Here is a 21,296-nt window from a genome sequence, read left to right as displayed (position 1 = left end):
CGCCCGTAGCGTAATTGTTGTGAACGTCAACCGGCAGAAGAAAAAAACCTAAAATAGATTCTGTATGTTTTGAAAATTGGTATTGCAAGTGAAGTGATTTATTAAACACTTAAGTAACCTATTTACCGTACTACCAATTAAAAATAGTTTTTTTGTTGTTGAATATGTCATTTTAATTTTGACCAAACACTAGAAAAAAATGAAAATTGTAATTTAATGGAAAAAATACCTAATAGTCTGTCAGACAATGGTTTTTGTTTAAAATTAACCGTTTCTTTTGTCTTTTCTACAGAAGTGAATAATTTATTAACTGCAAAATGCAACATCTGATTTTATTAATCTTTATTTTTCATGTTTTTGGGGGACAATACATCTTTAACTGACCCCATTACAAAAATCTTTTTTCAACGAATGGCGATATTATTATTATTATTTAAATATACATCTCGCATAAACCTTCTAATAAAACAAAACAACTCGAATACGAACTCTAAACCATAACGGCCACTCAGGTGATACGGGCAACCCCTAAGTGAATACACTTTGTTTTTAAAAAGGCAACCTGGTATACGCATATGTCTCACTGTAATAACCATCATCTGCAACATGCTTAGATAGATAAACACAATTATCGGGTCGTGTAAACGTTTAGTAATTTATTTCGGATGTTCCTTCACCTCTACGCGACCTTTGCTACCTGTTCTTTGCCCCATGGGACGGTAAACGATAACTTCAGCAACATCACAACTTGTGAACACCTTGGCGTTATCTAAATCCAGATAACAAATTATTATTTTATAGGAGAAGCATTGTTCTATGCCAAAATTTGGAAACAGACCCAGTTTTTATATTCCAGAACTGAAATGTATGGTGTCTGTCAACTTTTGGACGATGTGAAACCAAATCGTTCTAGAAAGAAATCGTTGACAAATGTTTTATCTTGCTCCAAATAGGCCATGTTATTGTTAGGACTAATACCCGCTCTGGATATATTATATTAAAATGTATTCGGTATATCTTTGTTTTTTAAGCGAGATTTAAGCTACGTTTGCACGCTCTTTTCTCTATAGATGTAGCTTAAACCTACATTGTGGTTTAGCTTGCTTTTACACGCAATAAATATACTGGTTATTTTTATAGCCGGGGAATTTTACTGGAAGCAAAATTACAGAAAAAGACAATGTCGCGCACTGGGAAAATTTTAAACTACATTTGAAAATCGTCCAGGAGTAGAGCGATGGAATTTGGGGGGAAATTAGGCCTACTCTGAGACTGGTATCTTTGCTGGTATCTTTGCAAGTAGGCCTAATATATAAATGTATGATATAATATGATAAATAAAAAAACCCGCATTTTAAAGTTTAAGATTATGAACGTATTAGTCGAAAACATGTTTTCCACTCAAATTGGGCAACTATTTTATAACGCACACAAAACAATTACACACAATTTAAATCTTGACCATCTGGGCCTATAGGTCAAAGCCTATGGACATTTAATGGTTCTATATTTTATTATTAATATTTAGCAGTAATACACTGATTTAGTATAGCCGTTTGTATTGGTTTTCTTGTACCTCGATCTAGCAGTATAGGTTGCATACAAATTACAATAGAATATCTACAAGCTATTGTCATAAATTATGAATAAACAATAAGATAAATTAACACTTAACATCCCACCACGAACAATAGGAATGAATCAAAAGGTCAAACCATAACAGAAGAAATAACAGTACTATACAAAATTAAAAATATTTCGAGAAATGGAAAAATTGTATCAATGAGATGCTTAATATATTTATTGAATTAAATTGTTTACTTTTTATTTAAAGATATAGTTCTAGTTATATTTTGTTGAATAGGTCATTTTAGTGTCACAATAGTTATTTTTGGATCCAACAAATCTCATTTTCTAGAAGTCAATGAGTTTCAAGGACTATCTATTTTGTCGGTTTATAAGAGAAATATGATATTTTTCAGTTTTATTTTATTGCCAAAAGTGAACAACAAATGGCCTATTCAAAGTTTGACATTATTCCATTTTTTTCATGTTTTGGAGGACAATACATCTTGCTTCAGTGTGATTGGTGCATACACCAACATATTAGCAGCTCTAGTGTTCTAGTAAGTGACTACCTCAAAGTTTCCAGTAAATGACCACCTCTATAAAGTGACCACATATCGCAAGTGACCACATGTTGCAATGGATACATCCAGTGACCACCTCATTCAAGTAATCACCAGTTTAAATGACCACTCCTTCCAAGTGACCACCTCTCGCAAGTGACCACATTCCCAAGTGACCAGCATTCCCAAGTAACCAACTCTCCCAAGTGACCACCTCTCCTAAGTTACCACCTCCATGTTAGCAATGATTTATTAAATCAGTAACTAATTTATAAGTTATCATGTTGTATAACGTTACCACCCTCCTCTTTAGTAACCAATCAAGAGCTGGCAAACATCGTATTAATAATATATATTTACAGAATATCAACACACTGCTGTTGCCAACGATTAAATCCATAAAAATACGTAAAAATTGATGGAATCTCTGTCCGTAATATTTCCTCAAATGTATCAATCCTCTAAGAAGTCCTCGTCATCTAGGTCTACATCATCTCCTCCTTCACCGGTACCATCATCATCAATATCAAAATCATCTAGTTCAAGATCTAAATCCTCTTCATCCGTTTTCTTCGTCGTTGGTGGCACTGCGGCTTCAGATGGTTTGGCCGATTCCGTTTCTTGTTCTGGTTGCGCGGATCCCTGTCAATAATATGATACATTATATAACATTTGTTAACACTGTAGAGCTATATGTAGTATTTAGTAATTATTTAGTTAGAACTGGCTGCAATTGGTTAATACAAATCTCTATTACTACTGTACTTAATTACTATTTGTCTATTAAGTTACGTAAAGTCTACACTATCAAACTTTATTGGACAAATAAATGCGATATGCCCATATATGGACAATGTTATATCACTACCATATTTGGGCATATCACTACCATATTTAGGCATATCACTACCATATTTGGGCACATTTTTTGTCAAACTAGTTTGATAGTGTGAACAGAGATTTAGTCTTACCTCTGCTCCAGCATATGTACCACTGGTTAGTGCGTCTTGCATTTCTTGCTCGACATCTCGATCAGCGTTAAGCTATAGACGCAATACAAATAATATACATTACAGAATTCGACTCTTCTCTCTAGGCAAACATGGAATACGGGATCGTGCATCGCGCATGCAGAACTAGCCATGTTTCGTTTGTAACGACTGAACAAAGATATAATTGGAATCACATTGTTGTGAAGAGAGAGGTTTGGAGCAAAAATGTGGGCCTTTCTTGGTTAAGAAGTTGTGAACAATTAGAAAATTTCAAAACGTCTAGGTTGGGTGTACTGAACATACAATATCCTTAAATTAAAAAAACAATTGTCTACTACCACAATGATTGTAAGCTTACAGCTTCTTTAGTTTGAAATGTTTCAATGACAATATTTAATTCATGATGAATTCAATTTTTTTAGAAAATCCAAACAACCAATGACAATGAAAGACAACACTTACCGTGACAGTAGGGTATGCCTTTGCCGGTAGCGTTGTTACGGTCGTTTTCAGGAATTCTTCAACCTGCCTTGCTTCTTTCAAGCCCGTGAACAGGTTCTCGTAGTCGGTGGGATCGGCCAGGGCGTCTGCAGCCTTTTTGTTTACCTTCGCAAGATTCTCCTTCCATGTCTGTACAATTCTAAATACAAAACAAATCGCATGTTAAAAAGCATTTTCATAAAGCTCTGTCTACACTATCAAACTAATTTGACCAAAAAAGTATGATATGCCCAAATATGGTAGTGATATGACATCATCATGTTCATAGATGGGCACATGACATTTTTTATCACATAAAGTTTGATAGTGTAGACAGATCTTACTAAATTATTACACATCAAAGATATTGTTTCCAATCAACTAGAGCAGCCTATCTGTGAAATACTAGTATTTGGTGATAAGAGACCACTGTAGCTTAGTGTCTAGATAACTCACTCAGATATTCTGTTTGGTAGATAAGTTCTTGCAAAGAAAGCTGCCTCAGGATATCGGCCTGTGTTACACAACAGATCTAGACACTTTTCCTTCCTAAAAACGATAAAAAATTTTATACATAATTAATTATGATTCAAGGACAATTGCATGGCTGAAATGAGTCTATTGTATTTGTATGTATGACAATCCTAACTAAGATCTTAAATTAATGATTATGAAAATCAACTGCATCGCTGCAGTGCGTCTGTTACTTTTCGAAATTATGGCAATTAGTGATGACAATTGCATGGCTGCAGTGAGTTTATTGTATTTGCAGGGAGTTAAAATATGAAGATAAGCATAGAAAAAATAAAAACAAAATAAAATTTTTAACAAAACCAAAGAATTCTCAACTTACTTTCCCTGGAGGAAGAATCCAAGGAACGCGACATTATTCTTTTCGTTGTCGGCTGCCGTGTCTGCGAGTTTCTCCATCATACCGGTGTCACCCGAACAACTCGCAAGCATGAGAAGTCCGCCGAAGTCTTGTGCGTTGTGTAGGCATTCTTGCGCAAGTTTAAATTCACACTTTTTAGTTGCTAATTCTGCTAATTGTTTCCACTTATGTTCAGACTATATGGAAAAAAGATATGAAACATTTATCTATTTTTACACAAAAAAAAAGCACCCGATGATAGTTGAAAGATATAGATATACATGTGACGTACCTGTGCTTCTGTAGCAAGGTCATGGGCCAATTTTAATTCACCTAACCCAAGAGCAAGGTCAAACTTATGCTCTGGGTCACAGGTAACTGCCATAGCTTGTGGTTTGAAACCCTACAATAGAAAAATGAAATAATTAATATTAATACTATGATCATAGACAAAAACAAATAGGAAAACGGCCAAATTTTAAACTTTTTATAAAACCAGATTTAGTTTTTACAATATATGGGAATTTTTTTAAAAACTGTATCCGTTTTCAGTTTTACAACATTTTTTTACAGTTTTTAAACCAAATAAAATAATGATTGGAGTGGAGTTGTGGCTTGGTGGAAATGATGCTTGGCTACCAATCCAAGTATCCTGGGTTCATGTACTGTCATGTCAGGATTTTTACATTTAATTACAACTCCTCCAAAGACTTGCCTAAATATACAAAAAACACAAAAAAATTACAAAATAATGTACCTGCTTCTCAAGAAAATGGGCAACCCGCGTTCTCTGCTCTCTTGGCACCGTCGGCAGGACCTTGTCCGCGGTTTGAAAGTCACGTCTCATGACAGCAGTTTGGTACTCCAAGACAGACAGCAACAGAGAGAAACTAACCACATTCAACTCTTTGTCTCCTAGATATAGTCTGTTGTCTTTTGGAATGTAGCCTAGGAGGTACATCACTCTATAAAATTTGGAAACAATATTAATAAGCTGGTATTTAAATTGATAGTTATTTGAAAATATATTATTTTAGATTTGTATTTTTTAATTGAACAACATGCTTACATACATGCTTTTAATAATCAACTAAATCCATTTTTTTATTGATATAATTTATATTAAAAAAAAACAAAAATCAGAAAGTCTTTGTTAATACACTGCATTTTAAAATACATATTAAAAAAAAAATAAACAAATACATATCTTAAACAATGTTCAAAACAATAGAAATGTACAGAAAATATTTAAAAGTTATAAAAATAATTTGTATACACAATAAAAAAAATGGCAAAATGGTTGAATTTAACCATTTATTTTTTCATTTTACAAAAGAAAATATTATTTTTTCAGTTTTATTTTTACAGAAGTGATTAACTTTATTAAAACTACAAAATAATCTATTCAAAGTCTGATTTTATTATTCTTTATTTTTCATGTTTTTGTGGGGACAATACATCTTTAACAAAAATATTCTAATGAAAATACCTGTCAAGATGAGATATTGTGACAATCTCACCGCCAACGTAATAATTCAATCTATTTAGAGAGTTTGTGTAAATGAAACAATCGCCAATCCAAAGTCCTGTTTTAACTGTTTCCTGGATTTCACAAATAACCTTTAAAAAAAAAAAGTTACATATAAAAATAAACAGATAAGAGGAGAATTGGTCAGGGACTGCTAATATAGTGGGGAACCTAATGTTCCAAATATCAATTCCGCGAGATTTTAATGCTCAAGTTGAGTTCTTGGCAGTTTTGGAATCCTTAGGACTAGTAGAACTCATTGCAACTGGGGGCCAGTTTTTCCTGACCCTATTTTGGCCGCCATCTTGGATTTCAAAATGGCCCTAATTTTTTACTCAAAACTGATAGTAGCTCCAATTTAAACTATGTACGACGTAATTTGTGTGACAAATCTAACAATATTATGATAAATTAGTCCAATGCTACAATTAAGTAAACAAGAATACTATAACATTGCATATATAAAACAAATGTTGATATTATACAAAATGTATAAAACCGAAAACTGAAATTTACATCCATGGATCTTAAGCTCTGTCTACACTATCAAGCCTTATCAACAAAAAAAGTATGATGTGCCCATATATGGACATGATGATGTCCTATCACTACCATTTGAATATATCACATATTTGGGCACATCACACTTTTTTTGTCAAACTAGTTTGATAGTGTAGACAGAGCTTTTATATAGGATATCTTTTGTTCAAATTAATCATATAATGTGCGTTCATCCGGCGTTAAGTCTACTGTGACTAAAGAGGGCGACAAATTACTTACATCAAATGCCTCTTCAATGCCGTCCTCTGTTACATCTTCATTTGCTTCCTGTGCCTTAGCAACCGCATCTTGGTCGAATTTAAGTATGAAGAATGATTCCTCTGTGGCTATGCAAACAAGTTCTCCATTTACGGACCAAAACACCTGAAAAATTATTCATTTAAATAACAAAAATTGTATTGGATCCAATGAATTTATATGAAATAAATATGAATACATTTTGTATCTAAATTCCTAATAGATTTCAGTGTTGGGGAAAATTTCAAATTAAATGAATGGGGGAAAAATATATATATAATGCTAAAGCCAATCTTTATTCAGGGGACACATGGGCTAAGGACACTTTGGTCATGTCCCGGCTTAGTAAGTTGATTTACCCACAAAATTTTGGAGGTAACTTAACTGGACCCCCCTTCCCCCAACCCCTACTGTAACTTACATTTTTAGGAATGATTTCAATTCTGCGAACAAGTGAAGTGGTTTCCCAATCGTAGAAAGCTAAGCCGCTGCTTGATTTTACCCCAAGTAAAACACCGCCAAAGATGCCTGGAAAACAGGGAACATAATATCAAGCTCTTTCTACACTACTTTGACAAAATGTGTGATCTGCCCAAATATGGTGGTGAAATGTCAAACGGTACTGATATGCATATCATGTCCATATATGGGCACTTTTTTTGTTACAAAATTTGATAGTGTAGACAGAGCTTTATGATAAAAACATGGAAATACCATAATATTTATGAAATGAAAGGATTTTAAAAGAATGTTAGTTACCTTCGGCTCCAAAATCTGGTTTGAAATTTTTCCTTTCTTTGAAATTTTTAAAAATTTTAACAGTTGTACTATTTTCACGAATTGCATATCTGTCGAAAAAATATGTTATTTATAAACATAAAATTAGTAAATTGTTTAAATAAATATTCACTTTTTCATGAAAGAATAATCATATTTAAAAAATTGATGAGCAATGAAATTATCCTATAAATGGCAGAAAAAAAAACATAGAAATAATGTCTAAACTTCTAAAACTTCTGGGGTGAAATTTTCTTTGGAAAAAAAAAAATCATCTGCAGTTTCGATCAAATATGTCTACCTATTCTTTTTTTTAAATCTTAAGTGTCTTGTTGAGTAAAAATTTAGTTTACACTTAAGCATAACAATCATGACGTAAGCAAAATTATTGATAAATTTTAGCTCTTTGAACTTACTCGGATGCGTCGTTTGACCAAATGAATTCTAATGCTGAACCAAAACTCTTGTTTCTCAACGCCATGGCTGTGTATATGATGTACTCTCCATCGCCACACACAACAACAAACCTTAAAAAACAAACATGATATTAATAATTAAAAAACACTTCATAAGAGCTTTTTATCTAATACTTTGGATGGGACATGAAGCTGTTGGTCCTGTATACACAAAATCGATCGATCAATATTAATATGATTAGTTAATGGACTTGTACATTATTCAAGATTAGGTGGTAATCACCCAGTGTGCTCATAGTAGTACTATCATCTTTCTATAAAGCTCTGTCTGCACTATTAAACAATTTTGAAAAAAAGTGTGATATGCCCAAATATAGTAGTGATATGACACCATATAAGGGCACATCAAATTTTTTTTGTCACATAAAGTTTAATAGTATAGACAGGACTTAAGTATTGCGTTGTTAATTAATAACTTAAAACAAGCCATTATTCCATACCTTCCGTTGGGATTATGTGAAATAGTTTGTGGGTATATCTCACAACTTCCCATGTCTTTAACACCGAGTCCAAGTCTCTCGCCATCCTTAATTTCCATATCTAACAAACAAACAAACAAAATAAAACCAATTTTAGTTACCTACTTACTATTAGTAATATATATATATATATAAAATCTACTAATATGTCCACACTCAGCCAGTTTTTTGCCGGGTGGCCAGAGAAAACTCCTATGTTTACCTTTTCTAACATTGTGTTCACACACCCACGTTTTGTTAGGAATCAAATTAGTGTAAAGGGTTCTATTTTCCACTCATTTTCCCTGATCATTTATCTTAAAACCATAGCCCCTTAGAAACTTAAGCTCTGAAGGTTCAAAGAATCAATTATTAAAACTCGTATTTTAAACGTTTAAACAACTATATTTCACTATGACTTTTGCATTGTGTTGATCAAGCTAATTCTCTTATACTCTGCTTCCTCCTCCACCCAATCGCACATTGTTTCATCCTCTGCATTAAAGGGTCTTTCACACCTGTTCCAAGCACAGTTCCAGTTCATCATAGGCAAATAAAACGTCAATGTTTGTTTTGATGCGACTATGCGCATATTGATTGCCGCATATCCATGTGGAGCGTCGTGAAAACGTAACAATGACGTTATATTAGATTTGCTGGCTCTGGCCCGGATCCATGCCGGAACAGGTGTAAAAGACTCTTTACTGATATCTTCTTACCTCCCATTGACTTCAGATTAGCCTGTTGTATTTCAGCATGTTTGGCCCAAATAATCTTGCCGTTGATGTCCATCGACATTGCTGGCTCCTCACGTCCAAGCTAAAATAAATAAATGTATTAAAGTCAGCATCATTACCAATAAAACTCAATGATGAGTGCGTTTAAAAACATGTTTATAGTTCTTAAGCTCTGTCTACACTATCAAACTTTATGTAACAAAAAAATGTGATTTGGGCACATCACACTTTTTTTTGTCAAACTAGTTTGATACTTGTACTGGTTCAAATAACCGTCTCACAGAGACATCTGGTAGCCATTGACTTGAAGTTGGCATTTGGATGTGTTACTTTTAAATGTAGGCCTACAGTATGAGAGTGACTACTACCAAATTACACAGTCACAAAACAACTTATAAAACAGTTCATATATATATAGTAGTGTAGACAGATGATTAGGATGACTGATAGTCTTTATATTCAAGGATAAAAGGCCTACAATATAACACCAAACCATGGCAACAAAACTATGCTTATAAATCAAAGATCTCAAAATAGATTTATATACCACTATACGCACATACAAATTATCCAAATGCTAGCTTACCTTGATTATAATACTGCCCTCGTCGTATCCCAGGGCAACGCTGTTACTGCCTCTCTGATTGGATATTGTCCATACTCTCTCTAACCCATAATTCAATGTTGTTTCTAGTCTGTAAGTGTTTGCGTGCCATATACGAACAGTTCCTACAAAAACAACAAATTTCATACTCAATTATTTTCTTACATCCAACAGCATGTAACTTGCCAATTATTGTTGCTAACGTTTTCCGTCTTCCGACATTACGCTTTCCACAATTTGTTTCCATTTTTTTCTGTTTATGGCAGGATGGTTTGTTATTGTGTTAGTGTCTACTAGCCCTTGTAAGTCTTTCTTTATTTGATTCATCCAGTTGGTCTTCCTACGGGTCGTTTTACTTTCCTGTTAGTTTACAGGATGGATAAATTATATCATGCCTATAAAACTAAGCATCATTTGAGGCTTAAAGAGTAGAGTAAAAACAATCTGGATTGAAGCCCTGGACCTTGAGATTGGAAGGTAAGCATGTTATTGTTAACCACCAATCTACAGCTCCACTTATATTTAGCATTCAATATTTTCAGCAACAAAATAAATAATAACTAAATTCAACGATTTAATAACTAAAATTGCAATATCAAAAAATTGCTGATGAGAAAAAGATTTGATCAACTTTACCATCTTCAGAGCCTGTCATTATGATTGGTAACTCAGGATGGTAGGAGACGCAGGAGATGTTCTGAGCATGCCCTTCCAACGTCTGTACACAGTTCTTATTCTGAAGGACAAAATTGTAAATGTAAAAAGTAGCAGTGCTTTGGTCCATTTCAGCACATGGCATTTTTCACTGCATCAGGCTAAACATTTGTAACAGAAACCCAAATAGCTAACTCTATATACCAATGGAACAAAAGAGTACATATCATTAAACATACCTGATAGTCCCAGATTTTCACCAATCGGTCGTCAGCTCCAGAGACTAAGTATGGCTTATCACCCCCACTGTAGTAATCCACGCAATTTACCCCTTTCTCATGACCTTCAAGGGTGAAATTAGGTGCAGGAGAACCCAATTGCCATACCTAGATAATACAAAAATGTTATTGATAAAAAATCTCCAACTGTTATTAACCAATGACAAGCGACTGTTATAGTTAGATTGGTCAAATCCTTTACATTGCGTTACGTCGTTGCGTTGCGTCCCTAGTAGGAACCAAGCTTAAACATCCCTTTTTCTGAAGTACCCTTTCAAATTTAGAGACCTGTGCTTGTAAATATGTCTAGCTCAAGCATTTTCTTAGCCCTTCATCTACTAGACAAACTAAACAAAATAATGTTTTCTAAAACAATATATATAACAAGATATCTTTCATTTTATGTGTTTCAAGGGACAATACATCTTTAATAATCGACCGTTTTGCATCCAGCTTCCGGTGAATTTTTAATTGTTTAAATTTTGTAGAATTAAAAGGGAAACAATTCTACGTACCTTGACCGTCCTGTCGAGCGATGCGCTAGCAAATGTGTTGTTATCCTTGGGGTTAATCACAACCTGCATGACATAGTGGGTGTGGCCCTCAAACACCTGAGAACATAACCATTTCTTTTCCCAGTCCCACAGTTTAATCAACATATCATCTGTACAAGTCAAAATAAAAATAGACAGTGTAACATTCTGTCTACGCTATCAAACTTTATGTGACAAGTATATCACTACTATATTTGGGCATATCACTACTATATTTGGGCATATCACTACTATATTTGGGCATATCACTACTATATTTGGGCATATCACTACTATATTTGGGCATATCACTACTATATTTGGGCATATCACTACTATATTTGGGCATATCACTACTATATTTGGGCATATCACTACTATATTTGGGCATATCACTACTATATTTGGGCATATCACTAATATATTTGGGCATATCACTACTATATTTGGCCATACACTACCATATTTGGGCATATCACTACTATATTTGGGCATATCACTAATATATTTGGGCATATCACTACTATATTTGGCCATACACTACCATATTTGGGCATATCACTACTATATTTGGGCATATTTTTAATGGAAATTGGTATGGTCCAAATCAGTTTATTTCTACATATTGTCTTGAATGTAGTAGGCCATTCAATTGTTAATTTTGATTGGAAAGTTTTAATTTGAATACAAATTAGACAATTATTAAACTTAAACTTCCAAGAGGACCATAATTACTTGATTTTGGGGAAATTGACTGGGAGAGCACCTTGGTAAATCTACTACTTTGCCCTTTGCCTAGACCAAGCCTTACCTATAAACTAGATTATTCATTATATTATTTAAACAATATCCTATGCAGGTGGCCACTAGAGTCAAAACTGATCATTAGATCAGAACAATATACTGACACTACCAATAACAATACTTGACAGTTAAGGACAATTAATTATTGCATTTTATAAGAGAGTAAATTCTGTACTTACCACTGCTGGTGAGGATGTAAGGTTGTGTAGGGTGAACTGCAATGGATCTTATATAATCTGAATGTGCCTCGAACATGTGTGACTTTTCCAGAGTGTTGTAGTTGAAAACTCGCAACTGCATGTCATCCTAAAAAATTAAGAAAAAAACACCAAAAAAGTTCTAAAAATTCAAATATACACTAAAATATTATGTAAATAAAATGACCGATTAATATATATATATTTTATTATATTATCGATTTTAATTTTTCTTTTTTATTTTATGGATTACTTTTTTTTTTATTTGAAGCACAGAGGCTTTATGCAATATGCGCTTAAAAGTCCAAATTTATTATCAAATTTTTTCTAAAGTAGAAATATTTGAATACTTACTGAGCCGGTTATTACCCAATTCTTGCGCGCAACAAACACAGCCGCCCTCACTGGCAAGTCGCAGACTTCAAATGATTTTATTAGTGTCTGAAAATATACACAAAAAAAAGTTTTTTTTTAAATCATCTTACCTACAAAGTGTAAAGAATAGGTATTCTCATTCATTCATCAGTCTAAAATTATTTCCATTTATTGTCATATTTGCATATAAAATATTTATAGAAATTATGTTTGCTCTGAGATATACAAAACAATTACAAATCAAATTTGGTCTATAGATGTTTAACTTATCCCTATAAAAACAATGAAGAGGGTTACCTGGGATTCATGATTCCATATATGGACGTTGCCATTATATAAACTAGCGAGCATCCATGGCTCCGTTGGGTGAAGGTCAACTGACTTGACACGGTCTGACCTTGCCGACAATCTCCTCTGTGAAAATAAAGTTTTTTTAAATTTTATTTGCATCCAACAGCAAGGAACTTACTGGCTGAAGTTTTTTGCAAACTTTGCCTGAGTTTGCATATTGAACTAAAGTGATGTTTGCGAGTCTGGCCAGGATTGAACCCTGGACCTTGGAAGGCAGGTAAACAAACCACAAAACTACATCTCCATTATCTAAGATTTACAATTACATAATAAAGGAATGAAAGCTTCTAAAAACCAAACTACAGTTACCCGTTTTGTTTATGTACATTATCGAAAGTAATTGTGTTTTTTAATGGTAAAAAAGATAGCTAAATACTCTTACCTTTATGTCTAACCTTAATGGCTGAAAAAGAAAATATAAGCTAATTATTAAACCATGCATGTGCATATTTTTGTAGTGCCTTGCGATTGGCTAGTTAGGCTAGCTAGGCTAGGCCTATTTATTTATTTTTTAAAGAGAAAAGATTTCTCAAATACATGCATTCTTATTATTAACTGAAGGCAATAAACAAATAAGGTACTAAAGAATAAAGAAGATATTTTATTTTAGGCTAGGCCCTAAACCTCCACTTCCGCTCAGATACAAAAATGACCCTGGAAAACGAGGATTTTCCGGCCGCATCCCGTATCATTCAACTCAACCGGTGCAAATAAGTTGGGCTAGACGGGCAACCTGACTTTATATGATTGAAATAAAGATATTAAAAGGTGAATATAAATAAATCACACCTTTTATATTACAAAAATACATTATTAAACTTAGAAATATTTACCATTTTCAAATACCGCTAAACAAACGTATTCGGATGTTTAAATGTCACTTAAAATCTTGCAAGTTACGCGTGTACCAATAATACGATGACCAAAAAGACGTGGCAGGCCAGCTCTCTGAAAATGTTCGTCACGTGACTGGACCATATTTAATCGTTTTTCCCTATTTCTGATTGTTAATTTCGATAAAAAATATATGTAGTATGCAAAGATGCAATATCATATTACTAATTTAATTGTGAAACTATTTTATTTATCATTTTTGTCAAGAAATATATGGAAAATAACATAATACAATATTTAGTATGTTCTATTAATTCGAAGGGGGAAATATTCTATGTTCAATTGAGAATCAACAACATAATAATGTTTCATAGTTTAAAAATATGAAATTCGGTAACGGTTATAAAAGATAAAGTATAAATATACCAGTAAGTAACCTTTTGTAGCAGTTAAAATTTTTAGTTTTCCAATTGCCCCTCAATTTATACCCCCATCTATTATTTAGAACATTCCCAATTTAAGAAAGGTCAAATCTGGTCAAATTTGGCGCTCGACCTCTCCATTTTTTCGTTTGTTTATCGTAGTTACGGTCGATATTTCTCTATATTTTATGCATAGTAGAGACAAAATGAGTATTTAAATGACACGCAGGTGATAAAAAGACAACAAACATACAGTTATTTGAAATAAATTGAGGCTATATTTTAAACATTTATTAAAAACATGTAATTAGCCTAGTTCTAGGGCGATGAAACATTCGAAATATTTGTTTTACAGTTTTCAACAGACCGTCGTCAGCAGCATTTTTCCTTAGGGTTTTGGCTGAGCAACATAAGTTGGTTTGTTTACATAGGGCCTAACCAAAACAATAAAACATGACGGTTCATAATATAATACCTGCAAGATTCCTGTGCCTAATATCACATCTTGTTGTAACTATAACTATTTTATGGGCAAGAGTAAGTAATAATATATTTAATTTTTTATTACAATTTTCCAATTATGTTTAGAATTAGTTAGGCCTAGGCTAGCTAGCTAGGCCCTAAGTGATTCTGTGTGAAATGATTCATACATACAGGTATATAGATAGGCCAGGATTAGTAGTATTAAACTACAGGAAGGACGCAAGGAGGAATAAAGATGGCTGCACAAGCTGGAACACACTGTTTTATTGTTTAATTAAAATACTAAATTACATAGTTTTTAAAAATAAATATGTATTTTTCAGGATGAGAACGTTTATTCAAGTATCCCTACGGATTACACCCAGGATGAGTTTGACGAAAAAGATGTTAGGTAAGGAAGCTGGACAAGGACAGATGGGTTTTCCCGGTTTTGTTAATTTATTCCCATCTCCATAACCTTTGAGACATTTTTTTTGCTTTATTGTTTATGGTGGGTGGTAAAGTGACAGACATTGACCCACCATTGTTCATTGATGTGACGTACCATCTAGGTTTTTTGTCGCACCCCTGCGTCAATAATTATTTGTAAATGACACACCTCTCCCGGCGGTTATGTAGTAGTTCATACAATAAAATGCATTAAGCTTTAAAAGCTTGCCCCTTACTTAACCTGTATTTTATAATTATTAATATTTTTACAGATTTTACACACAAAGATTACGAAAATGTTTCACTTTTTTTCAGTTTAATTGTAGGTCTGTCTTTCACCCTGTTCTTCATTGCTGTGGAGTTGATTGGTTTTTTGTCAGGAGTATCAATGTTCAGTAACTTTGCCAACCTCGTCTGTATCCTTAAGCATATTGGTTTATCAGGTAATGAGTTGATGCTAAAATTGAATGATTTATTGATATCATCTTTATGGAACTGCTGCCATTTGAAGAAGAAGACATACATCAACCCAGACTGTTAGGTTATTCAAAATAAATATCATTAATACCCTATGAGTAAAATCCCATGCTTGAGAATATCCCACCTGCTAAACTTAAATAACACTTACACCTACAGCAATCACATGCCTCACCAACTGCATTAAAGGAACAAATATATCCAAACTTTCCAAACCAAGACCCTTTTTACATCAGCATAAATTGTTACAACATGAAACCAGGTTTGATACCCCCGAGTCATACGCGAATCGTGAGAAATCTTGGGATTTTATTATTATGATTGGTTAGTTTAATACCAGTGCAATACACATGTGAGCACTCGAAACATCTCGAGAAAAAAAGGCCTCTCGTTGTTTTTCTTTGGAATCTTCACACTGTGCAAACCTGGTTAAAACTTGTTACTTTTTGCAGGGGTTAAAAGGGTATTACTACCTATATAAGTCTCGTGCCAGGATTTGAATCCAGAGTTTAGAATTGGTGAGCAGCCCTTAACCACCAGGCTATAATCAGTCCATTGAATGACTATCATCTAATTAAATTCATAATCATTATAGTTACCAAAATATTACTTTTAGAAACATTTGTTTACACACAGTATGGCAGATACCAGGCCTTGTCTTTTGAAAATTATAAGTGTGCTACAAATTGCACTCCTCAATACATTCAGGGATGCTGTAGGTGTGCTGTTTGTATTTTCGTGTGTAGAAGTTTACCAAATTTAAGCATGTTGTAAATAGCACTTCTCAAGGGCAGTTTAGGAGTGTGTTAAGTGAGTGATCGCACTCGCTTGCCTTGAAAGATAAGGCCTGAGGTACATGTTTCCTGAAATAATAAAATTGGTTATTCTATGTCCATATTTGGAATGTTTTTTCATTCTCATATATAAATGCATGTTGTAAATTACGGTATTATTTACCAGTGTTTATTGTGCATGTTTGCATGTGTGATATTCTAATTATTGCATGTTTTTTTATGATAATGATTTGTGTTGTAATTTGTATATTCACTTTGTTGTGCTTGTGTATAATCATTTCATCTTCATTATTATTATCATCTAATTCATAAACAACATACAGTAGACGCCTCTTACATATTTTGTAACGCTTTATCATATATTATTATTTCACTGAAACAAACAAGGGGAAATATTTGTTGTAGCACCATGGCCAACCACCCTATTCAGGAGACATTTCAAATAAGGGACATTTCCTTGGTCCTGCAATTTCTAGTTTCATATTTTAATTTTACCTGTCAAAAGCAGGGAGCATGCCCCCTGGATCTGTCCCTGGGCACTGAATTACTTTCATAATCAAACTTTTGCATTTACATAATCTCATTTTCACGTCCCTGAAATTCAATGCTGGATACCCATCACAACCTCACTATATATTTTGCACCTTAACATTTTGCTTTGAAGCACTTTTTGCACATGCTAGCGGCTCAGCTGCATTCAGCCATTTTGTTTTTGAAGAATGGCCGATATACAGGTTATGGTACATTATGATATTCTGCAGGTAAGTAGTGTAACATAACACATAATATAATCACCATTCATAATCATAATTCATTTTCTTTTGCATTCTAATAATTTTTACATTAACGCAAGCAGAAAAAATTGTTATCAATTACATAAATAAACATACACAATAATAATGATATACTGTATACTGTAGAATCCCTCTTTTGGGACATCCCTATTAAGAGGACATCTATTAATGAATGGGTGGGGAGGGGGGGGGGGTTATATGTTTTACCACTATGGATTGCCCCTATTATAAAGGGACAATTGTTTGGCTCTCGAAGGTGTCCCCTTAATAGAGGTTCTACTGTATATTAACATATACTCCTTGGTATTGTCACCAAGATTTGAACCCCGGATCCTGAGAATGGTAAGCAAGGTAAAAGGTAAAACTAATTCTACTGCATGAAGCATGATTAATATTGCAACAATAAAACTTGTGTGTGAACTTTGACATTTTTCGGTCTTCCTTGACTAATTAAACCAGCCGTCATGGCTCATGCAAGTGCGACGATAGCGTTATCATACTTTTTATTTGAATCCTGGCCTATTTATAGATTCTGGTGGATTTTCTCTTTCTGTAGGTGAGTTTATGATCGAAATGATGATTGTACAGTAAATGGTAATTTTAGCAGACAATCCATAACACCAAATACCCTTTCATCAAAAAATATAATATAAACACTAAACTTATGACGAATATGAACCTCAGCCCCACAGGGATCTTGTTGGAGAACTTTAGGAAGAGGAGGAGACGCAAACCATAATTTTTAAACCTATTTCAACAAGAAATTTAACTAAATTTTAATTTTTAAATTTTTTTCTTTTACTTTCAGCTTTGTTCCTGGTTTTATCGAGGTTGTTGTCATATTATCAGTTGCCTGCCTTAAAAGGACATGAAAATGATAGCATCTCAAAGTTCAAGAACATTTTAAAACTTTTGAGTGTAAAGCAACAACTGAATAGATTGGATTGGCAATATATTCACATTTCATATGGCGTATTAAAATATACCTTGATGTGGTTTGAAAGGGGAAACAACAACAGAAGAACCTTACTTTAACCTTATTGCTGCTACAACCTTTTTACAGTTGAATCTTGCATCATTATAAGACTCTCACTATACAACATCAAGGATAAACAGAATGCTTACAGCTGTGCTGTACTTAATAATAGCTTCAAAGTTGTAAGCTCAGTCTACACACTATCAAACTATGTGACAACAATATGATTTACCCATACCTGTATATGAACATGATGATGCCATATCAGTACCATATTTGGGCACATCACACTTTTTTTCAAACTAGTTTGATAGTATGGATAGAGCTTGACTCTTGTTTATAGATTGTTTCTCTCTCTGCAACCAGGAGCATAAATGGGTTAGGTACGTTAATTTAATAGTGTCTTGCAAATATTATTTGTCCATATACTGCAAACATTATGATGTCATATCACAATCATATTTGGGCACATCACACTTTTTTTCAAACTAGTTTGATAGTATGGATAGAGCTAATTGACTCTTGTTTATAAATTGGTTATGTTTCTCTCTCTGCAACCAGGAGCATAAATGGGTTAGGCACGTTAATTTAATAGTGTCTTGCAAATATTATTTGTCCATATACTGCAGACATTATGATGTCATATCACAATCATATTTGGGCACATCACACTTTTTTTAAAACTAGTTTGATAGTATGAACAGAGCTTTACTTGTTTATAGATTGATTACCTACTCTATTTTTCTCTCTCTGCAACCAGGAGCATAAATGGGTTAGGCACGTTAATTTAATAGTGTCTTGCAAATATTATTTGTCCATATATTGTAGACATGATGATGTCATATCACAATCATATTTGGGCACATCACACTTTTTTTCAAACTAGTTTGATAGTATGGATAGAGCTTGACTCTTGTTTATAAATTGGTTATGTTTCTCTCTCTGCAACCAGGAGCATAAATGGGTTAGGCACGTTAATTTAATAGTGTCTTGCAAATATTATTTGTCCATATATTGTCCACATAATGATGTCATATCACAATCATATTTGGGCACATCACACTTTTTTAAAAACTAGTTTGATAGTATGAACAGAGCTTTACTTGTTTATAGATTGATTATCTACTCTATTTTTCTCTCTCTGCAACCAGGAGCATAAATGGGTTAGGCACGTTAATTTAATAGTGTCTTGCAAATATTATTTGTCCATATATTGTAGACATGATGATGTCATATCACAATCATATTTGGGCACATCACACTTTTTTTCAAACTAGTTTGATAGTATGGATAGAGCTTGACTCTTGTTTATAAATTGGTTATGTTTCTCTCTCTGCAACCAGGAGCATAAATGGGTTAGGCACGTTAATTTAATAGTGTCTTGCAAATATTATTTGTCCATATATTGTCCACATAATGATGTCATATCACAATCATATTTGGGCACATCACACTTTTTTTTGTCAAACTAGTTTGATAGTATGAACAGAGCTTTACTTGTTTATAGATTGATTACCTACTCTATGTTTCTCTCTCTGCAACCAGGAGCATAAATGGGTTAGGCACGTTAATTTAATAGTGTCTTGCAAATATTATTTGTCCATATACTGCAGACATTATGATGTCATATCACAATCATATTTGGGCACATCACACTTTTTTTAAAACTAGTTTGATAGTATGAACAGAGCTTTACTTGTTTATAGATTGATTACCTACTCTATTTTTCTCTCTCTGCAACCAGGAGCATAAATGGGTTAGGCACGTTAATTTAATAGTGTCTTGCAAATATTATTTGTCCATATATTGTAGACATGATGATGTCATATCACAATCATATTTGGGCACATCACACTTTTTTTCAAACTAGTTTGATAGTATGGATAGAGCTTGACTCTTGTTTATAAATTGGTTATGTTTCTCTCTCTGCAACCAGGAGCATAAATGGGTTAGGCACGTTAATTTAATAGTGTCTTGCAAATATTATTTGTCCATATATTGTCCACATAATGATGTCATATCACAATCATATTTGGGCACATCACACTTTTTTAAAAACTAGTTTGATAGTATGAACAGAGCTTTACTTGTTTATAGATTGATTACCTACTCTATTTTTCTCTCTCTGCAACCAGGAGCATAAATGGGTTAGGCACGTTAATTTTATAGTGTCTTGCAAATATTATTTGTCCATATATTGTAGACATGATGATGTCATATCACAATCATATTTGGGCACATCACACTTTTTTTTGTCAAACTAGTTTGATAGTATGGACAGATTGATAGATAGTATACCTACTCTTTGTTTCCCTCTCTGTAACCAGGAGCATAAATGGGCAAGGCACATGCATTTAATAGTGTTTTTTATGTTTATGCTGGGAGATGGGCCTTTTTCAAACATTCCAAAAATTTACTTTAAAATACCAGTAATCAACATGTTTCACCTTGGATAAAAAATGTTATAATTGTAGTAATTTAATAGTGTAATAATTTGTTGTTTTAATGTTTTGTGTTTTTTAATAAACTGAACTGTATAGTCAACTTAACTCAAAGGTTTGTTAATTTTGGACCTGGATAAAATAGCAATAAATTATCTTAACTTGTTAAGTACAGTTATTGTAAACACTATTACTACTAAGATACAAATAGGTAGTAATATATGGGGTACAGTAAAGTTTGCTATTATCTACACCGTTAGGATTCCGGCACCAGATTACAGATTACAACAGAAACTAACACTGAGAACTAAACGAAAAAAAAACATCCCTCTAGGCAATGGTGGGTAAAGAATGAAAGACAATTTTTTGAATTAAAAAAATTTTTTTTAAATTGAACCTACAAAACCACAAGACCTCCAGCCGCAGTACCACATCACTAAGCCAGCCAACCAGTCGGAAAAATTGGTGTTAAATTTTGTACACGAGGTTACAAAAATGTGCATGCATGAGAGATTTTGAATTGATCTATCAGTTGCGTTGATTCTGCCGGAATCCTAACCACTTTGTATTATCTATTCTATCCTAGCCTACTGTCTTTGTAATT

The 21,296-nt window shown here is 33.3% G+C and overlaps 2 protein-coding genes and 1 long non-coding RNA gene across 5 annotated transcripts in view; 2 read left to right on the top strand and 1 right to left on the bottom strand.

Annotated features, from left to right (window-relative positions):
* LOC140045272 (uncharacterized) overlaps window positions 1-20,800 on the top strand; it is a 159,069-nt gene extending 138,269 nt beyond the window's left edge. The window contains exon 2 of the long non-coding RNA XR_011844564.1: window positions 18,939-20,800. This is a non-coding gene — a long non-coding RNA (uncharacterized lncRNA). The remainder of the gene's footprint in view (window positions 1-18,938) is intronic.
* LOC140045265 (coatomer subunit beta'-like) lies at window positions 1,450-13,986 on the bottom strand. The gene is made up of 23 exons (XM_072090099.1): window positions 13,876-13,986; window positions 13,425-13,445; window positions 12,989-13,105; window positions 12,671-12,757; window positions 12,299-12,425; window positions 11,298-11,446; window positions 10,744-10,890; window positions 10,487-10,586; window positions 9,833-9,975; window positions 9,229-9,328; window positions 8,492-8,591; window positions 7,992-8,102; window positions 7,558-7,646; window positions 7,220-7,326; window positions 6,781-6,924; window positions 5,962-6,092; window positions 5,230-5,437; window positions 4,765-4,875; window positions 4,455-4,669; window positions 4,058-4,150; window positions 3,584-3,761; window positions 3,101-3,172; window positions 1,450-2,771 (listed from the first exon to the last, which is right to left on the bottom strand). Exons 1-23 carry the CDS (start codon window positions 13,876-13,878, stop codon window positions 2,583-2,585), a joined length of 2,742 nt encoding a protein of 913 aa, XP_071946200.1. The 5' UTR covers window positions 13,879-13,986; the 3' UTR covers window positions 1,450-2,582.
* On the top strand, window positions 14,436-20,800 carry LOC140045270 (transmembrane protein 107-like). 3 transcript variants are annotated; one of them, XM_072090110.1, is made up of 6 exons: window positions 14,436-14,527; window positions 14,654-14,835; window positions 15,105-15,172; window positions 15,526-15,626; window positions 17,735-17,831; window positions 18,084-20,800. In XM_072090110.1, exons 2-6 carry the CDS (start codon window positions 14,752-14,754, stop codon window positions 18,145-18,147), a joined length of 414 nt encoding a protein of 137 aa, XP_071946211.1. In that variant the 5' UTR covers window positions 14,436-14,527; window positions 14,654-14,751; the 3' UTR covers window positions 18,148-20,800. The 3 variants fall into 3 exon arrangements, with proteins under 3 accessions (XP_071946211.1, XP_071946213.1, XP_071946212.1); XM_072090112.1 differs by lacking the exon at window positions 17,735-17,831 and adding an exon at window positions 17,146-17,242; XM_072090111.1 differs by having other exon boundaries at window positions 14,437-14,835.
* Window positions 20,801-21,296: the final 496 nt, after the last annotated feature.

Source organism: Antedon mediterranea, chromosome 3 (assembly GCF_964355755.1).
Source record: "Antedon mediterranea chromosome 3, ecAntMedi1.1, whole genome shotgun sequence".
NCBI lineage: Eukaryota > Metazoa > Echinodermata > Crinoidea > Comatulida > Antedonidae > Antedon > Antedon mediterranea.
This window is presented reverse-complemented; position numbering and strand designations above follow the sequence as displayed.

Excerpts from the sequence above, each read along its gene's own strand:
- LOC140045270 (XM_072090110.1), top strand. The coding sequence starts at position 14,752 with ATGACGGTTCATAATATAATACCTGCAAGATTCCTGTGCCTAATATCA. Across the intron at positions 14,836-15,104 it reads TAACTATTTTATGGGCAAGA|GATGAGAACGTTTATTCAAG; the intron begins GTAAGTAATAAT and ends TGTATTTTTCAG. Across the intron at positions 15,627-17,734 it reads TAACTTTGCCAACCTCGTCT|CCGTCATGGCTCATGCAAGT; the intron begins GTATCCTTAAGC and ends TAATTAAACCAG.
- LOC140045265 (XM_072090099.1), bottom strand. Across the intron at positions 7,647-7,991 it reads TGGTCAAACGACGCATCCGA|ATATGCAATTCGTGAAAATA; the intron begins GTAAGTTCAAAG and ends TTTTTTCGACAG. Across the intron at positions 5,438-5,961 it reads ACAATATCTCATCTTGACAG|AGTGATGTACCTCCTAGGCT; the intron begins GTATTTTCATTA and ends CAAATTTTATAG.